The 20,130-nt window shown below is 40.0% G+C and overlaps 1 protein-coding gene across 2 annotated transcripts in view; it reads right to left on the bottom strand.

The window, feature by feature from the left end:
- The window catches only part of Ptprr (protein tyrosine phosphatase, receptor type, R), a 256,745-nt gene extending 239,669 nt beyond the window's left edge, over window positions 1-17,076 (bottom strand). Inside the window, exon 1 of one of the 2 annotated variants that reach the window (XM_006513382.2) lies at window positions 16,452-17,076. In XM_006513382.2, coding sequence (XP_006513445.1) covers window positions 16,452-16,509 — 58 coding nt within the window. In that variant the 5' untranslated portion in view covers window positions 16,510-17,076. The remainder of the gene's footprint in view (window positions 1-16,451) is intronic. The other variant, NM_011217.2, reaches the window with a different exon arrangement.
- Between the last annotated feature and the right edge of the window lie 3,054 nt (window positions 17,077-20,130).

The following is a 20,130-nucleotide window of genomic DNA, read 5'->3' as shown; positions in this document are numbered from 1 at the left end:
GTTATTAAAATCAGAAATGAAAAGGGAGATGTAACAGAAATGGAGGAAATTCTAAAAATCATCAGGCTCTACTATAAAAGCCTATACTCAACAAAACGAGAAAATTTAGATGAAATGGATGGTTTTCTAGACAGATGCCACATACCAAAGTTAAATCAAGAGCAGGTAAACTATCTAAACATACCCACATCGCACAAGGAAATAGAAGAAGTCATTAAAAACGTCCCAACAGATAAAAGCCCAGGGCTAGATGGATTTAGTGCAAAATTCTACCAGATCTTCAAAGAAGACTTGATACCAATTTTCCTCAAACTATTCCACAAAATAGAAACAGAAGGAACACCACTTAACTTGTTCTCTGAAGCCACAATTCCTCTGATACCTAAATCACACAAGGACCCAACCAAAAAAAGAGAACTTCAGACCAATCTCGCTTATGAATATCAATGCTAAAATACTCAATAAAATTCTTGAAAACCGAATCCAAGAACACATCAAAACCACCATTCACCAAGATCAAGTAGGCTTCATCCCAGGGATGCAAGGTTGGTTCAATATATGAAAATCCATTAACGTAATCCACTATATAAACAAACTCAAAGAAAAAAAATCACATGATCAGCTCCTTAGATGAAGAAAAAGCATTTGACAAAATCCAACACCCCTTCATGTTAAAAGTATTGGAGAGATCAGGAATTCAAGGCCCATACTTAAACACAATAAAAGCAATTTACTGCAAACCAATGGCCAATATCAAATTAAATGGAGACATACTTGAAGCAATCCTACTGAAATCAAGGACAAGACAAGGATGCCCACTCTCTCCATATCTATTCAATATAGTACTTGAAGTGTTTTGCTTGCCTTTATGACAAAAGAGACTTATCTGATAATCCCATTGTTTCTGAAATACAATTGTGTATACGTTCTCTCCCATATTACCAAAGTATTTAGAACACGGTTTAACACATCATGAAGCTACCTTCTCTCCTTTTCTATTCTTATAGAGAAATTTGTATTTCCTCTATGAAATCCAAAGTTTACCTTGAGAGAAAACCCTTTTCACTTTCATGTAACAATTTGCTACAATGTTTTCTACATGTGGTCAGATTTAGAAGTTGCAAGCAACATGATAAAATTCACCACTCAAGCATTCTATTAGTGTGTGGCAAGTAAATTTTCAGGTCATCAAGATAATATCAAGCAGTCAGAATCCAAGGAAACAAAGTGCTCAAAGGTGGACAGTGGACAGAGTCCTCATGTTCAGGTGAGGCTCAGAGGCACGCAGGCTTGCCAGGAGCCACACCCAGTTGGATTAGGCTTCTGAGAAATGGCGAGTGCTACCCGACAGATCTTCTCAGTTGTCAGAGCATGCTCAGAGGCATCAAACCAACCACTGGACTGTGTCTTTGGATTTTTACAGAGAAGAAAAGCTCTGTGGGAAAAAATTTCTGTAACCGGAACAAGCTTTCAGATGTACTACAGTCCAAATGAAATAGAATAGATCTTAAGATTATCCATTTACCTGAAATCAACATTTTTTTTTCACAGAGAAGAGACGAATAACTGGGTAGACTGAGTGTTAGGAGAATGTTGGCGACTTGAGACTATCATTACCCATTCCTAATATATGTTCTTGCTGTTCACAACCCTTCCTTGATGTCCCGTCATGTCCAGAGAACCCTGTCTTCTCCATTATCTACAGAAACCCAGACAGTTCTCCATGTGAACCCTGAGTCTAGTGGACTAGAATTTCTATGAGCTAAAACCAGTAAGCAGAAGAGAATCGGTTGCTGAATAGAAAAGGGTTGGTACACAGCACACAGAAGCAGGGAAACCTTTAATGCTCCGAATGGCAGCCTTTGGTCAATGCTTGAACTTCTTGCCCTGTGTATCTTCAGAGAGACTTAAGACAACTTCTAAAAATTTCTGGTTTATCCACCAGGCAAAACGATGCAGCAGGAACTAGATATTTCAGATTTGTGGTATTAATATGCTACATATTTTCCACTCACCACCAGAGAGACCAAAAGTAAATCCGTGTCTCACATCCAGATTTTTTTTTAAGGCATGATGCTGGAGACAATATTTAGATGAGAGTTTAGGGGAAGTTTTGGGAGAAAGATTTGGGGACTGAGAGATGTTTTAGACTTCATGCTAAACAAATCTGCATCTGTGTTCAGGTTCATGCATGTAATGGATGAAAAATTCAGATGCCACCTGAAATGCACAATTTGTATGAGCATATGCATGCTCCTCAAACATAGGTGTAAGTGCTGAAAGGAGGGATTGCTTTGTGATGTCAGTTAACTATTATATGTCTTCTCTCCTGCCTTCATCAAGTAATGCATATAATTTACAAGGATCTTATGAAAATAGTACAGGTTTGTGTATATTATCCCATTTAATTCTTGAATACCACCCTGCTATAATTCATCAATTTTCTTTCTCTTTATTCATGCTATGTCAGTGACTCCCAGGGAGAGCTGGAAAAAAATTAAAACCCATCTGAAATCAAGAACACAGTATAAATTGCTTGTCATTAAAAAAAACAAACTACCTTTATATTAATGGGCCAATCATCTCTCAACCTAATTTATGGTGGTATTATATTTCTCACATCCTATAATATGTGTCTTTACCAATAAATAAAAGTCATCAAATGATGGGGGCTGACTACTTATACATGATGTTCTGTCCCATCTGGATCAAGAACTGGATCATTAACTTGATAAAGTAGCTACCAGTTCTTGTTCTTTCTGTAAATATTGACTTCTACCAGTGAGTCATTCTGCGTTGCTTTATCTGTGTTTGTTAAACACTCCTTCCCAAAGATTTCCCCGTGTCTAAACAGTCTAAGATGGTCTTAGACTGTTTTCTCTTATTTAAGTCGGAAAATGGACATTGCTTCAGAGTTGAACCAAGAAAAAGATAACTCATATCCAATTGAACAGAGAGTGCTGGCTTCACTATTGATATTGATATTGATCTGGGGTTGTTTAGTGTCAATGATGAGTTTTGCTTTGCTGCTGGTCCATTCAGCTGTGTTTTTAATGAATATCGCTATCTTAATATGTTAAAATCAAGTGAGATTTGATTAACAAGAAAGTCTAAATAGTCATTATGAGTTGAAATTATTTAAATGAAATGTGCTAATGTTCACAATATAAATTAGCTAATTATCTTTCTGTGGCAAAAAGTCATTACTATAATAGGCACTTATAATAACATAATATGATACATTGGCATTAGAAATTTTGGTTCAAACATAACAGCTTATTTTTAATTTTTTTCTATTACAAAGCTATGGGGAAACATTGGTGACATTCTAATGTTTGTAAGCACTTGGTTCTTTCAAAATATCCCTTTAAATGGAAATGGGGATTCCACTCTCTTTTTGAATTTGACTTCACAAAATAGTTTTCAATAAGTGTAGCAATAAGCTTACCCAAAACTATATCATCCATGTTACACTGAATAATAGTGGTGATATGAATGGAATTTTGTTGTGTGATCTTTATAAAGTGACTTTTTTTATAATTCACAAAACAATCTGCACTCTGTGTATATGTATTCTTCCTATAAAAATGTGATTGAACAACATTTTATAAAGCCACTTATACATAAAATGAGAGAAAGAAAAATTATGCAACTACCTAATTGTTCTGATATTTTATGCCTATATTCTTGTTTGGGGCAGAAAAAGAGAGTGGGATTATTTTTTAATTTTCATCTTGATTTTGAATGTGGGAAAGATCCATGTTTCCTCTTACAAGATAGATGATAGTCAATCGATAATCAGAAATAGTAATATCAAGTATATTGCTTAGTGTCCAATTATTGTCCCATGTTTGTTATCTGATGCTTGACTTTTTAAAAACAAAATTGACTTGATTATTGTTATGAACCTGTAAAAAGTTATAGAAGACTGTCTATTGATCTAGGAAGAGGCCATCACATATGACTCTATAAATCATTTGGAAAACAAACATAATCTATTTGTAAATCAAACCAATTACTTATTTACTTCCTTGTTACAAATAAATATACATTCAGTTGAGGGAATAGTAAATTCTTATGTTCATGTTCACTAAAATAAGATATAACCTATTTGTTAGCATCAATTCACCAACATTATATCACCACATATGTTCCAAATATATTTATTTATTGAAATATATTCATATTGGAATAATAATTGAAATATGTATGTTGAAAATTTATTGATAACACAAGGAAATTTATATGAAGTAGGTATCAAATGTAATAATTACAATCCATGTTTTCTTTAAGAGCATCAAAATGCTGCTTTACTGTATTGATAGAGGAATGCACCTGTCTAGGAGGAAAATTTAGGCAAGTTGCTTAAATAAGATCGGATATTAAGGAAGGAGTCAAAGTAGGCAATATATGATCAAAAATGAAGTTAAAGTAAGACTTATCTTGAAAACAAAATAGTTAAGAGAAAAGAAATAACAAGAAAAAACAAAGGCGAGACATGTACCAGACAATAACAGAATTTGGTCATTAGTCTGACAATAGTGTGGCCTGAAGAGAATAGTGACAGAAAATGAAGCCACAGTTAGGGACAACCTGATCGAGAGAGACCTCATCATGTTTGTATATTTGGATTTTATTCCAAGAAAAGGAAAAAGCAGTGTCACAATTTTATAAAGAGACTTCCGCATGTTTGTAGAATTTACTTAGGACATTATTATGAAGGACAGGTTTTTTTTTTTTTTTTTTTTTAATTAGGTATTTAGCTCATTTACATTTCCAATGCTATACCAAAAGTCCCCCTTACCCACCCACCCCCACTCCCCTACCCACCCACTCCCCCCCTTTGGCCCTGGCGTTCCCCTGTACCGGGGCACACAAAGTCTGCGTGTCCAATGGGCCTCTCTTTCCAGTGATGGCCGACTAGGCCATCTTTTGATACATATGCAGCTAGAGTCAAGAGCTCAGGGGTACTGGTTAGTTCATAATGTTGTTCCACCTATAGGGTTGAAGATCCCTTTAGCTCCTTGGGTACTTTCTCTAGCTCCTCCATTGGGAGCCCTGTGATCCATCCATTAGCTGACTGTGAGCATCCACTTCTGTGTTTGCTAGGCCCCGGCATAGTCTCACAAGAGACAGCTACATCTGGGTCCTTTCGATAAAATCTTGCTAGTATATGCAATGGTGTCAGCGTTTGGATGCTGATTATGGGGTGGACCCCTGGATATGGCAGTCTCTACATGGTCCATCCTTTCATCTCAGCTCCAAACTTTGTTTCTGTAACTCCTTCCATGGGTGTTTTGTTCCCACTTCTAAGGAGGGGCATAGTGTCCACACTTCAGTCTTCATTTTTCTTGAGTTTCATGTGTTTAGGAAATTGTATCTTATATCGTGGGTATCCTAGGTTTGGGGCTAGTATCCACTTATCAGTGAGTACATATTGTGTGAGTTCCTTTGTGATTGTGTTACCTCACTCAGGATGATGCTCTCCAGGTCCATCCATTTGGCTAGGAATTTCATAAATTCATTCTTTTTAATAGCTGAGTAGTACTCCATTGTGTAGATGTACCACATTTTCTGTATCCATTCCTCTGTTGAGGGGCATCTGGGTTCTTTCCAGTTTCTGGCTATTATAAATAAGGCTGCTATGAACATAGTGGAGCATGTGTCCTTCTTACCAGTTGGGGCTTCTTCTGGATATATGCCCAGGAGAGGTATTGCTGGATCCTCCGGTAGTACTATGTCCAATTTTCTGAGGAACCGCCAGACTGATTTCCAGAGTGGTTGTACAAGCCTGCAATCCCACCAACAATGGAGGAGTGTTCCTCTTTCTCCACATCCTCGCCAGCATCTGCTGTCACCTGAATTTTTGATCTTAGCCATTCTCACTGGTGTGAGGTGGAATCTCAGGGTTGTTTTGATTTGCATTTCCCTGATGATTAAGGATGTTGAACATTTTTTCAGGTGCTTCTCTGCCATTCGGTATTCCTCAGGTGAGAATTCTTTGTTCAGTTCTGAGCCCCATTTTTTAAGGGGGTTATTTGATTTTCTGAGGTCCACCTTCTTGAGTTCTTTATATATGTTGGATATTAGTCCCCTATCTGATTTAGGATAGGTAAAGATCCTTTCCCAGTCTGTTGGTGGTCTTTTTGTCTTATAGACAGTGTCTTTTGCCTTGCAGAAACTTTGGAGTTTCATTAGGTCCCATTTGTCAATTCTCGATCTTACAGCACAAGCCATTGCTGTTCTGTTCAGGAATTTTTCCCCTGTGCCCATATCTTCAAGGCTTTTCCCCACTTTCTCCTCTATAAGTTTCAGTGTCTCTGGTTTTATGTGAAGTTCCTTGATCCACTTAGATTTGACCTTAGTACAAGGAGATAAGTATGGATCGATTCGCATTCTTCTACATGATAACAACCAGTTGTGCCAGCACCAATTGTTGAAAATGCTGTCTTTCTTCCACTGGATGGTTTTGGCTCCCTTGTCGAAGATCAAGTGACCATAGGTGTGTGGGTTCATTTCTGGGTCTTCAATTCTATTCCATTGGTCCACTTGTCTGTCTCTATACCAGTACCATGCAGTTTTTATCACAATGGCTCTGTAGTAAAGCTTTAGGTCAGGCATGGTGATTCCACCAGAGGTTCTTTTATCCTTGAGAAGAGTTTTTGCTATCCTCGGTTTTTTGTTATTCCAGATGAATTTGCAAATTGCTCCTTCTAATTCGTTGAAGAATTGAGTTGGAATTTTAATGGGGATTGCATTGAATCTGTAGATTGCTTTTGGCAAGATAGCCATTTTTACAATGTTGGTCCTGCCAATCCATGAGCATGGGAGATCTTTCCATCTTCTGAGATCTTCTTTAATTTCTTTCTTCAGGGACTTGAAGTTTTTATCATACAGATCTTTCACTTCCTTCGTTAGAGTCACGCCGAGATATTTTATATTATTTGTGGCTATTGAGAAGGGTGTTGTTTCCCTAATTTCTTTCTCAGCCTGTTTATTCTTTGTGTAGAGAAAGGCCATTGACTTGTTTGAGTTAATTTTATATCCAGCTACTTCACCGAAGCTGTTTATCAGGTTTAGGAGTTCTCTGTTGGAATTTTTAGGGTCACTTATATATACTATCATATCATCTGCAAAAAGTGATATTTTGACTTCCTCTTTTCCAATTTGTATCCCCTTGATCTCCTTTTGTTGTCGAATTGCTCTGGCTAATACTTCAAGTACTATGTTGAAAAGGTAGGGAGAAAGTGGGCAGCCTTGTCTAGTCCCTGATTTTAGTGGGATTGCTTCCAGCTTCTCTCCATTTACTTTGATGTTGGCTACTGGTTTGCTGTAGATTGCTTTTATCATGTTTAGGTATGCGCCTTGAATTCCTGATCTTTCCAGAACTTTTATCATGAATGGGTGTTGGATCTTGTCAAATGCTTTTTCTGCATCTAACGAGATGATCATGTGGTTTTTGTCTTTGAGTTTGTTTATATAATGGATTACATTGATGGATTTTCGTATATTAAACCATCCCTGCATCCCTGGAATAAAACCTACTTGGTCAGGATGGATGATTGCTTTAATGTGTTCTTGGATTCGGTTAGCGAGAATTTTATTAAGGATTTTTGCATCGATGTTCATAAGAGAAATTGGTCTGAAGTTCTCTATCTTTGTTGGATCTTTCTGTGGTTTAGGTATCAGAGTAATAGTGGCTTCATAAAATGAGTTGGGTAGAATACCTTCTACTTCTATCTTGTGAAAAAGTTTGTGCAGAACTGGAGTTAGATCTTCTTTGAAGGTCTGATAGAACTCTGCACTAAACCCGTCTGGTCCTGGGCTTTTTTTGGCTGGGAGACTATTAATAACTGCTTCTATTTCTTTAGGGGATATGGGACTGTTTAGAAGGTCAACTTGATCCTGATTCAACTTTGGTACCTGGTATCTGTCCAGAAATTTGTCCATTTCGTCCAGGTTTTCCAGTTTTGTTGAGTATAGCCTTTTGTAGAAGGATCTGATGGTGTTTTGGATTTCTTCAGGATCTGTTGTTATGTCTCCCTTTTCATTTCTGATTTTGTTAATTAGGATTTTGTCCCTGTGCCCTTTAGTGAGTCTAGCTAAGGGTTTATCTATCTTGTTGATTTTCTCAAAGAACCAACTCCTTGTTTGGTTAATTCTTTGAATAGTTCTTCTTGTTTCCACTTGGTTGATTTCACCCCTGAGTTTGATTATTTCCTGCCGTCTACTCCTCTTGGGTGAATTTGCTTCCTTTTTTTCTAGAGCTTTTAGATGTGTTGTCAAGCTGCTAGTATGTGCTCTCTCCCGTTTTTTCTTGAAGGCACTCATAGCTATGAGTTTCCCTCTTAGAAATGCTTTCATTGTGTCCCAAAGGTTTGGGTACGTTGTGGCTTCATTTTCATTAAACTCTAAAAAGTCTTTAATTTCTTTCTTTATTCCTTCCTTGACCAAGGTATCATTGAGAAGAGTGTTGTTCAGTTTCCATGTGAATGTTGGCTTTCTGTTATTTATTTTGTTATTGAAGATCAGCCTTAGTGCATGGTGATCTGATAGGATACATGGGACAATTTCAATATTTTTGAATCTGTTGAGGCCTGATTTGTGACCTATTATGTGGTCAATTTTGGAGAAGGTACCATGAGGTGCTGAGAAGAAGGTATATCCTTTTGTTTTAGGGAAAAATGTTCTGTAGATATCTGTCAGATCCATTTGTTTCATCACTTCTGTTAGTTTCAGTGTGTCCCTGTTTAGTTTCTGTTTCCATGATCTGTCCATTGGTGAAAGTGGTGTGTTGAAGTCTCCCACTATTATTGTGTGAGGCGCAATGTGTGCTTTGAGCTTTACTAAAGTTTCTTTAGTGAATGTGGCTGCTCTTGTATTTGGAGCATAGATATTCAGAATTGAGAGTTCCTCTTGGAGGATTTTACCTTTGATGAGAATGAAGTGTCCCTCCTTGTCTTTTTTGATGACTTTGGGTTGGAAGTCAATCTTATCAGATATTAGGATGGCTACTCCTGCTTGTTTCTTCATACCATTTGCTTGGAAAATTGTTTTCCAGCCTTTCATTCTGAGGTAGTGTCTATCTTTTTCTCTGAGATGAGTTTCCTGTAAGCAGCAAAATGTTGGGTCTTGTTTGTGTAGCCAGTTTGTTAGTCTATGTCTTTTTATTGGCGAGTTGAGACCATTGATGTTAAGAGATATTAAGGAAAAGTAATTGTTGCTTCCTGTTAGTTTAGTTGTTAAAGGTGGCATTCTGTTCTTGTGGCTGTCTTCTTTTAGGTTTGTTGAGGGATTACCTTCTTGTTTCTAGGGCGTTGTTCCCGTTCTTGTATTGGTTTTTTTCTGTTATTATCCTTTGAAGGGCTGGATTTGTGGAGAGATAATGCGTGAATTTGGTTTTGTCGTGGAATACTTTGGTTTCTCCATCTATGTTAATTGAGAGTTTGGCTGGGTATAGTAGCCTGGGCTGCAGTTTGTGTTCTCTTAGTGTCTGTATAACATCTGTCCAGGCTCTTCTGGCTTTCATAGTCTCTGGTGAAAAATCTGGTGTAATTCTGATAGGCTTGCCTTTATATGTTACTTGACCTTTTTCCCTTACTGCTTTTAGTATTCTATCTTTATTTAGTGCATTTGATGTTCTGATTATTATGTGTCGGGAGGAATTTCTTTTCTGGTCCAGTCTATTTGGAGTTCTGTAGGCTTCTTGTATGTTCATATGCATCTCATTCTTTAGATTTGGGAAGTTTTCTTCAATAATTTTGTTGAAGATGTTTGCTGGACCTTTGAGTTGAAAATCTTCATTCTCATCCACTCCTATTATCCGTACGTTTGGTCTTCTTATTGTGTCCTGGATTTCCTGGATATTTTGAGTTAGGATCTTTTTGCATTTTCCATTTTCTTTGATTGTTGTGCCGATGTTCTCTATGGAATCTTCTGCACCTGAGATTCTCTCTTCCATCTCTTGTATTCTGTTGCTGATGCTCAAATCTATGGTTCCAGATTTCTTTCCTAGGGTTTCTATCTCTAGTGTTGCCTCGCTTTGAGTTTTCTTTATTGTGTCTACTTCCCTTTTTAGGTCTAGTATGGTTTTGTTCATTTCCATCACCTGTTTGTATGTTTTTTCCTCTTTTTCTGTAAGGACTTCTACCTGTTTGATTGTGTTTTCCTGTTTTTCTTTAAGGACTTGTAACTCTTTAGCAGTGTTCTCCTGTATTTCTTTAAGTGATTTATTAAAGTCCTTCTTGATGTCCTCTACCATCATCATGAGATATGCTTTTAAATCTAGGTCTAGGTTCTCAGGTGTGTTGGGGTTCCCTGGACTGGGCGAAGTGGGTGTGCTGGGTTCTGGTGATGGTGAGTGGTCTTGGTTCCTGTTAGTAAGATTCCTCCGTTTACCTTTCGCCATCTGGTAATCTCTGGAGTTAGTAGTTATAGTTGACTCTGTTTAGAGATTGTTCTTCTGGTGATTCTGTTACCGTCTATCAGCAGACCTGGGAGACAGATTCTCTCCTCTGAGTTTCAGTGCTCAGAGCACTCTCTGCTGGCAAGCTCTCTTACAGGGAAGGTGCGCAGATATCTTGTATTTGGACCTCCTCCTGGCCGAAGAAGAAGGCCCAAAACAGGACCTTTCTCAGACACTGTGTTGCTTTGGCAGTTCCCAGGTGGTACAGACTCTCACCTAAGCAGACTAAATTCCTAAGTTCCTTGGAGTCCCGGGACCAAGATGGCGACCGCTGCTGCTGTGGCTTAGGTCGCCTCCCCAGCCGGGCGGGCACCTGTCCTCTGGTCCGGAAGGTGGCCGGCTGTCCCCGGCCCACACAGGGTGCTGCCTCAGCGCCTCTGTGCTTCTGCCTGTTCCAGAAGCTGTCAGGTTCTCTGGCGCACCCTCTCACCTGTTCAGACTAATTTCCTAAGTTCGGCGGGTCCCGGACCAAGATGGCGACCGCTGCTGCTGTGAAGGACAGGTTTGATATAAGATTTTTTAAAAGGAATAACAAGGAACCATCTCAAGGCAGCGGCATGACGTGAGTGTGGAGAAGACTTGGTTTCAAGAATTGAGCATCTTTAGGATAAAGCACTATAGGGAGGGTGCTGTGATTTGAACATGAAATGTTCCGGCAAGCTCATGTGTTTGAATGCTTGGTATCCAAGAGGTAGAGCTGCTAGGGAGGGTGGTGAGAAATTGAGGAACTGCAGCCTTGCTGGAGGAGGTAGGCTACTGGGGCAGGCTTTGAGGCTTTATAGCCTGGCTCTGCTTCCTGTTCACTGTTTCCTTCCCGAGTGTGATCAGCCTTCCTTCTGCTCTGACTGTAATCCCTTCCCAGTCATGATGGACTGTATCTTCTCTAAGACTGTAAACTATAACACCTATTCCATCCCTTACGTTGCTTCTTGTCCTAGATTTTGTCACAGCAATGATCAAATTAGTACAAAGGGTCTAGGATAGGTTATGGTTTTAGGCTTAGGTTATGGGCATCTTGGCATTATTCTCTGTGACATGGAAGATTAAAAATAAGAGGGATTATATACCCATGCATAGAATATAAACAGTTGGATATTGCATTCTTGTGGAGTAACCGATGAGTTTATTTAATGAGAAAATATATCACTAGAATTCAGGAGGGTTATCTGAGCTAGAAATGTGGATTTGGGATCTCTGATATATGGCTCTGAATACAGTTATCCAATGAACTTAAGTAGAGAGTAACAAAAATAATCTCTTGAAAATAGCAACTGTTAAACAATACTGAAAAGTTAGAAACATTTATGCCAAGTAGCTCCTTTTGGTGTAGCAGTTTCTTCAGATATTAAAACATTCTATCTTAGAGGGAAGATCCTTAACCAGAAAGAAACAACTCAAAATAGCTTCAGGAAGTTCCAGAAGTTGACCAGATTGACTAGGCCCCTCCCTCTTAAGAGTAAACATTAAAGACTGGAAAGAGTCATTCTCAGACAAGCCAAGCTACTGAGGCTTCCTGGAAGAGGTTTTAGCTAACCAAGTCACTTGAAAATGATACTTTCCAATGTGTTGTAGTTCCAGGAATGGCATTGCCAGGTTCCCAGCTGTTGAGAGCTAACCATCCATGCCAAGGTGGTCTTTGGTGATACAACTGTCTTCGAGTCATTGTTCTATAAAATAATTCTCTTACCCATATTCCTGTACATGTGGTCTCCAAAACTCACTGGTTTACCAAACTGCAGTTTAGCAGTTATTTGTACTTTGGTCTGCTGTGGGTTTCCTATCTGAGGTGAGTGGAAAAAAAAAATCTCATCACACCACATGACATGATCTCTGATAGACACAGCAAAAACAAAATACATAAAAAAAATCCTTAAAGGGCTTATACTTCCATATAGAGAAGGAGAATATAAGCAAATTAAGAAAAGTATATGTATATGAAATGTGTGACCTCTGAGAAGGTAGAGGAGCAGATGATATCAATTTTAGAGAGAGAAGTATGAAAGAATCTATCAAGAGAAATTTCCACTAAAAGGTCACATGTTAGTAAAGCCCAAGATCTCAAATCATGGATAGGTTAATCCAGGAAATGGCTTTCCTTGGTAAAGAAAAACTTATGCAAGATCCTTCTAGGAACAGACAGACTAATATGAGCAGAGATAAGTTTAAAGAGGAAAGTGGTGGAGGTATATAAGAAAGAAAGGAGAGAAATAGAATATTGTAGACCTTGCATGTTTTAAGGGCTGTTTGGTTTGACTAATCTTTGAGATTGGACAACCAAAGGATATGATATAATCTGAAAACACAATGCTTTTTATGCTAGATTGCTCTTTTTCTTGAGCATATAATTTCTGCAAATGACTTCCTATATCCTTATGGCTCCATGAAAGGCACTCTGTCCCTTTGGGAGACTGAAGAGGTGTGCTATATAATTCTTGGAGAATAGAGGAACACCTTTGAGACATACCCTGAAGAAATGTATGTCATTCAGACAGGACAACAGGAAGGACAGGATGGCAATCTGAAGTCACCTTTTCCAGTGCATGGGTTGAAGTCAATCTCTTTACTATCACAACATTCGTTGGTTTTTTGTTTTGTTTTGTTTTGTTTTGTTTTGTTTTTTTAGCTTTTAGATGATAACTTTTGAGAATATCACAAAAAAATTTACTCCTTGGCATTGAAAGTACTACCACATTAACATAATCTCCTCAAATGGAATATGACTCATTGGGCAAAGAATGAATGAGTACTGAAGTAAATAAGCGGTCTGTGAGTCTTCCACACGGTTGTTCTTTAAGCAATCTTCCCATTGGCATGGCTTTTGGTTAACACTTGGATATCTATGAAGTGGGCTTTTAAACTGGAATTTCTTTGCTCTATTGGATCCCAGAAGATTCGAAGAGTAAGGACAGCTAAGGAGAAAAGGATTTGTCACCACTAACACAATGGTGGCTTATTCTATTAGAATCAGTTTTGCCTACGTTTCCAGCAACTACTTTATGAGGACGTTATCGATGGCATCTTAGAATACTTCATAGGTGGGAGAAATTGGCTGAAGGGATGGGATGTTAGTGCTCTTAGCTATATTGGGAACTTGAATTTTTTGTAGTATATAGTAATAGGTCTGAGAGCCTGTGTGTTTTTTTTTTTTCTTCCAGACTATGTTGTCAGTTGGCACTACTGCATCTTGTTATTTGTGCCTTAAGCAACTTAAGCAACTGGCTGGACGATAAGTATGATTTGTTTCTTTAGATCTGTGGCAATTAGCTGTCACGTGTCATTCAACTTCTTAGCTATGAGCTAAGCAGCTTCGTTGGCCTTCCTTACCCAAGAATGACAACTGCATTGCACTGTTTGCCCTTCCCACAGACATGACAAACATATCACAGTTTGCCCCCTATTGAGACTGCCAGAACTTGGGGTTACCATGCCATAGGCAACCATACCAAGTAATTGGAGATGACACTCACATTGAAAGTAATTTCCAGCCTTATCGTTAGAGACATGGCTATGCCCCAGGCAACAATTCCCAGCACAGCTGAGAACACTTACAGTCCATCTCATTATTTAATTTACTCCATTTGTCGAGCATCCTAAGATACCATCATTTGTGATACCACCATAAAGTAGTTGCTGGCAACCTGGGTATGACTGATATCGAGCAATTAGCTTTTCAGCCAAGCAGCTAATGTGTATAGGTGTCACTGTCCTTTCTAAAAATAGAGTCAGCCTCTGCCCTGGGAATGTGGCTTTCTTTACAAGAGACAAGCTCAGATATTCAACAAGTAAAAGGCTTGGAGGCTTCTTGATCTCTGCTCTCCCAGCCACTTACTTTCTGATTACCTAAATCTGTGGGAGCAGAGGTCAAGAAAGCCACATTTATTTGAGTTCTGATGAAAAGCCCAAACAGTAATATTAGGTAGCTCTGATGCATTTTAATCTGATGACAGCCTGTGACCCACAAATTGCTGTTTAAAATTAAAAATGAATCCAAAATGAAACTGGCAAGACAATTACAATCCCAGACTTGTAATCTGCTTTGACAAGACACCATTCCAAAGCACTGTATTAAATACAAATACAATTAATGTATATGTAGCATACTGCAATTGAAACCTGAAATATGTAGTAAATCACCAGTTGCCTTATGAAACTAAACTTGGCTGGATAATCTTATTTTTAATCTTTTTTTACATGTTAAGAAGGCAAAGTGCAGATTATAGATTTGCTTTGACTTTTGTAATACACACTTTGGCAAACCTCCAGACATCATCGAGGGATGCAGACTTCATCGAGGGATGCAGACTTCCAGGTTTCACCTCTGATGAGAAAATGCTCTCTATTTCCCTTATCCCCAGGGTTCATCCATAATAAATTAGAAATGTTTTCTGCATGCTTAATATGAAGTCTATTTATAATTTCAAGCTTATAACTACTTAGTATGCATTAATTACAATCCCTAACATTTGTTTATACATAATTTTCAAGAATAACTTCACTGATGTATTTTATCAGATAATTAATTACTTAACTGGATAGCAATGAAAACTTTTTTTTTGGCAATGGCTATTTTTTCAGTTGTACCATTAAACAGTATTGGATGTAAAACAATAACAGTGTTCATGTTTTCATCATCATATATTTTAACGTTAAATAATTACATGTGGCAATGAAATGTTTGCAAATAATTTAATGACCAAATCATAGCTTTTTCTCCCACTGGTTTTTCAAGATACCAGAGAACCACTGAACACCCCACAATGTAATATTGTATCTATGATAATTAACACACATCCTTAATTATAGCCTTATTGTTCCTATACATTGTTTGTTTCTAAATTCACAATGCATTTAAATAGCAATTGCTGGGACAAAAAAAGTACTACATCTCACTCCCATCATTGCATACATGAAAAAAAAAACACTCAGTCTTTTGGAGCACTATAACAAGGATTGTAGGTGTGTGTGTGTGTGTGTGTGTGTGTGTGTGTGTGTGTGTTCACAGTAGCATAATACACTCCCACTCGGTGTACTTAGAGAAATGAATGCGTGTGAAAGAAACTCAAAGAAAAGGTCTGTGCTTGCTACAGGATCACTGCATGGACAACTGCGGTCTCGGCAGGGTTCCTGAAATCTCTCTGCCATGTTTTATTTTGGTTCCCGTGTGTGAAAATCACCTAGGGTGCAGTCCAGTGAGCCTGTCCACAGGGTTAGAGGAGCCAGGTGACACCGAATATAAAATTCCTAGGCACTTTATCAGCTGTGCATCCCTAGAACTACACAGTGATTCTTGTGTCCAATCTATTTTTATGTGTTTACACTCTCGCTGCCTCCCATCCAATCTATCCTGGGGACACAGTGATAAAAAACCCCCAGGCTTGTCAGCGTGGTTGGGTTTTTCTTTACTGACTGCGGATACTGACCGTGGTGCTGAAATAGAGAGGAGCCTCCGGTTTGAAACCTTTCCTTCCTCTTATTGGTTCAGAAAACCCGAATGACAAGAGCAGGGGCCAAAGCAGCCTAGAGCAGCATGATGAATAAACCGAGCATTTGGCTCTTAGGGGCGGAGATGCAGACCGTCAGGTTACAGACAGGGCATCCCCGTGAGCGCTCGCTACACTGGGAGATCTTATGGATGTAGCCGCTGCAGTAGGAAGGGCTTCATCCAGCAGGGTGTCTCATCTCTTTTTCCCTGTAAAATGTGCAACCAAGCGCAAAGCCTAGAAGCACAAGCAGGAAAGCTCAATGGAGGGGGGACCAAATCTATATTCACATTAAAAACTGTTCACTCTTCGCCATGCAAGATAAAGAAGGGAGAGCTGAATTTAGCCTAAGTTTTCAGCCCTAGCCTTCCAACAGGTGCACTCTCTCACCCCTCAGACATTATCCCAAATCTTTCTCTGCCAGGCAAGCTTTCCCTGGAGTCCTCTAGCGTGTGCTGTTTCCCATCTTCTCCTTAGCTTCAGCTCTGAACCCCGCAAGCCCTTACCTGCAGCATGAAGATTAAGAAGCAGGCACAGCGCAGGGAAGCCGACCGCTCTCCTCATAGTGTGTGCATTGAGGGTCAGAGGAGAAACTCCGCCGCAACCCCACTCTAGGCTAAGTGCTATTTGAGAGAACCACTGCCAAGAGTCCTTTGATCCCGGGCATCCGATGACAGGGTCCTCCGCTGGGGTACACAGAGCAGTCTGTGGCGTGCCTACAGAACCGAGCACCTGCTTCCTCTCCGCAAGGGATGGGGAGATACGAGAGTAGGATGCTGCGGGAGATGGGGACTCGAGGCTGATGGGGGCAAGACGCTCAGAAGAGGTGAGAGTTTGGCCTTCTGGAAGCCCGCAGCCGGTGGTGACAGTGGGGTGGACTCTAGTGCCAGCCTCCGAGCCAGGCAGCGCCTCTGCTGCCTGTGCAGCTAGCAGCAGCCGAGACACACCGAGGCACTGAGCATGCCCAGCTCCGGCCCTGGCTAGGGAGTTTCAAATCGAAATTCCACCTCTCCGGGTCTTAGCTGAGACTGCGAGGGGAACAAGCTCCACGAGGAGGAGGAGGGGGAGGAGGGGCTGGAGGCTAGCTTTAGGGACCTCCTAAATCTGAGGTCCTAGAGTTCCTCCTAAATCTGGGCGGGGGGAGGAGTTGAGTGGGGAGGGAAGAGGCGGGGCCAGGACCACAGAAACCCAAGGAGGGAAGTGGAGGGGGCCACTCATCTGGTTCCTTCCTCACATTTTTGAATCACGCGTGGACTCAGCTCACTGTGGCAACTAAATGCTTGCAGGCTGACCAGTTTCCCAGTATGTCCCCACCCTAGTGAAGCATAGGCAAGCAGCGAGTTCTGGCCTGGTTGGGCAAATGTTCCCACTTACAGCCTGCTGTGTTTAAGCAAACGGGATATTCCGAGAGCGCCCCCTTCTTGCCAATGAGCTCACCCCAGGCTTCTTTCTTCCAATCTTTGTACTTCCACTAAATTCAAGCCTCAAGTCTTTGACTGGAGTGCTTGAAAACAGGGAGGTCATACTTACAGGGTAGGGAAGTACACCCGTGTAATACGAAGGAAAGGAACGGTCTTTGGTGTTTTATGGAAATAATTACCTAAGATTTTATCATTAATTTAAAAAATAATGTATTGGGGTATTTTGCTTGCATGCCTGTCTGTCCACCACGCCTGTGTGTCATTGCCCTCAGAGGTCAAATGAGGTTGTTAAAAGGCTAGGATTGGATTTATGGATGGTTGCGAACTGCCACGCGGTCGCAGGAATAAGACCCGGGTCTTCTGGGAAAGTAAGGAGAGCTTTTCACAGCTGAGCCACTCAAGCCTTATCAACTTAACTCGACTTCTCCGCTCCAATCCTGTACCTTTAACGAGGCTCGCACAGTGTGCAAATATATGCACTTTTAGTTCCTTTACCTAAGTTGGTAGGATGAAGATCCTTACCATTCTAGTGACTAATTACTCTAAGGCCAAATGTCCCTCAGCCAAGCTCCCTTCAAGACTGTTCATCTTCTGCTTCTATTCGCAGGTTTCCCTTCTGCCTCTTCGGCAATGGACCTCACTCAGACCACTGCCCACCCAGTTGCTTACAAAGGTCTAAATTTGTTTTTTTCTTAAGAAGCTTTGGGCTAACCTGACATTATAATGTCCTTCCTCTTCCCCGCTTTTTGAACACCGCCACACACACACACACACACACACACACACACACACACATATATATATATATATATATATATATATATATATATATATTTTTTTTTTCCTCTCTCTCTCTCAAACGGTTCGTTTATCTGTGACACACATTTCGCCAACTGCAGGCTCTTTGAGAAGCTCTAAATTTTGCATTAACTTAAATTGAATAAAATCGTGCTGGCCAAATACGAGGTAGTAATAAGTGCTCATTGAATTGAACTGCGAGGCTCATTGAGTGCTTTCTTCCTGCATCCCCTGAGGACTGAGACAGCTAATAGGAAGCCAGATAATCAACAGAACCGAAATTAGGACCGGCCTCAAAGGCTCTGGGTGCTCAGGCAGTGCCACCTATTTCTTTTATAATTTTTTGTATCAAGAGCTCTGAGAAGACAAGGCCAGGAATTAAACTCTAACAGGTGGAGTGTGAGCAAGATGACATGTATTTTTAATACCTCACCATTCTCTCTGTCCTAAAAATAGAAGCATAAAAAGCACTCTTGCTGCTCCCCTGGTTGTGCCTGTGACTGTAGTGGGCTCTGCCTCTGAGGACCAGAGTTTCGCCGAGACTTTTCTGCAATCTTTTCTGCAGCTTTGACCCTTGCATCAGAGTTTCTTTTTCTGTTTCTGTTTGCCATATTATTTTCTGATATACAGGCAGTTATATTTCTATAGTTTATATTCTTTCATCCATACTCCTTTGGCCCTAGGATACAATCTCTAGAATGACAGAGTTGTAGACAGGGTTTCTATTCCTGCACAAAACATCATGACCAAGAAACAAGTTGGGGAGGAAAGGGTTTATTCATCTTACACTTCCCACATTGTTGTTCATCACCAAAGGAAGTCAGGACTGGAACGCAAGCAGGTCAGGAAGCTGATACAGAGGCCATCGAGGAATGTTACTTACTGGCTTGCTTCCCTTGGCTTGCTCAGCTTGCTCTCTTATAGAACCCAAGACTACCAGCCCAGGGATGGCACTGCCCACAAGGGGCCTTTCCCCCTTGATCACCAACTGAGAAAATGTCTCACAGCTGGATCTCATGGAGGCATTTCCCCAACTGAAACTCCAACCTTTGTCAAGTTGACACACAAAACCAGCCAGTACAGACTTTTGGGGGGCTTTACTCACTTTAAGTAACCCAACTGCCCAGACCAACACTTCACACAACAACCATGCTCAAAACCAATAAAGGTCATCTGGATGAGATGCTCCAAAACAGGTGGGCAGCCTGGCTGGTACTGCTACTGAATTTATCTCCCAGATGCACTGTATACCCATGTTTAGAGGTAAGTGGAGTAAAATCCTTCTTAGCTATGACTGCTGGTGCATGGATGGAGTCAGGAGGGAAATAATATCAGTGTGCTTGCAGAAGATGCACCTTCCTAATTTTATGCCTCTTTAAAACAATATTCAAGCTTACATAAGTGTTCAAGAAGATAATATGGCTACAGTCATGAATCCATGCTGCATCAGTGCCAAGAATATCTTGCTTTTCCATAGATAATTCTAACCTTTACTTTGGGGGAGGGGGGATGTAAAATTTCAATTAATATAATTGGTTTTGACTTTGCCAGCAAGCAGCCTGCTAGCTATGTACTTTGCCTAAGGCTACAGGTAGCTGAATGAAAAACCACATGAAAATCTCTTTAACAGGAAAATTTTTTTTTTCTATTTTGACTAGAGTAGTTCAGAATTGTAAAAATAACCTTAACTGGGCTGTTATTTTGGGGCCTGGATATTCATTATTACTTTCCTACTCAAAAAATAAAATATAAAAAAGATAGGGGGCAAGAATACTGGCTCATCAGTTAGGAGTATCCCCAAACCTACGTTGGGTGGCACATGACCACCAGTAATTTCAACTCCAGTGACTCTAACCTCCTCCTCTGTCCTCTAAGAACACCTGTACACAACACATGGCATACACGTGGATAATATTATCCATTTTTGATTTAAAACATATTTCCTACAATAGATTCTGATCATTGT

The sequence above is a fragment of the Mus musculus genome, chromosome 10 (genome assembly GCF_000001635.26).
Source record: "Mus musculus strain C57BL/6J chromosome 10, GRCm38.p6 C57BL/6J".
Taxonomy (NCBI): domain Eukaryota; kingdom Metazoa; phylum Chordata; class Mammalia; order Rodentia; family Muridae; genus Mus; species Mus musculus.
The sequence above is the reverse complement of the archived record's forward strand: the minus strand, read 5'-3'. Positions and strand labels throughout refer to the sequence as shown.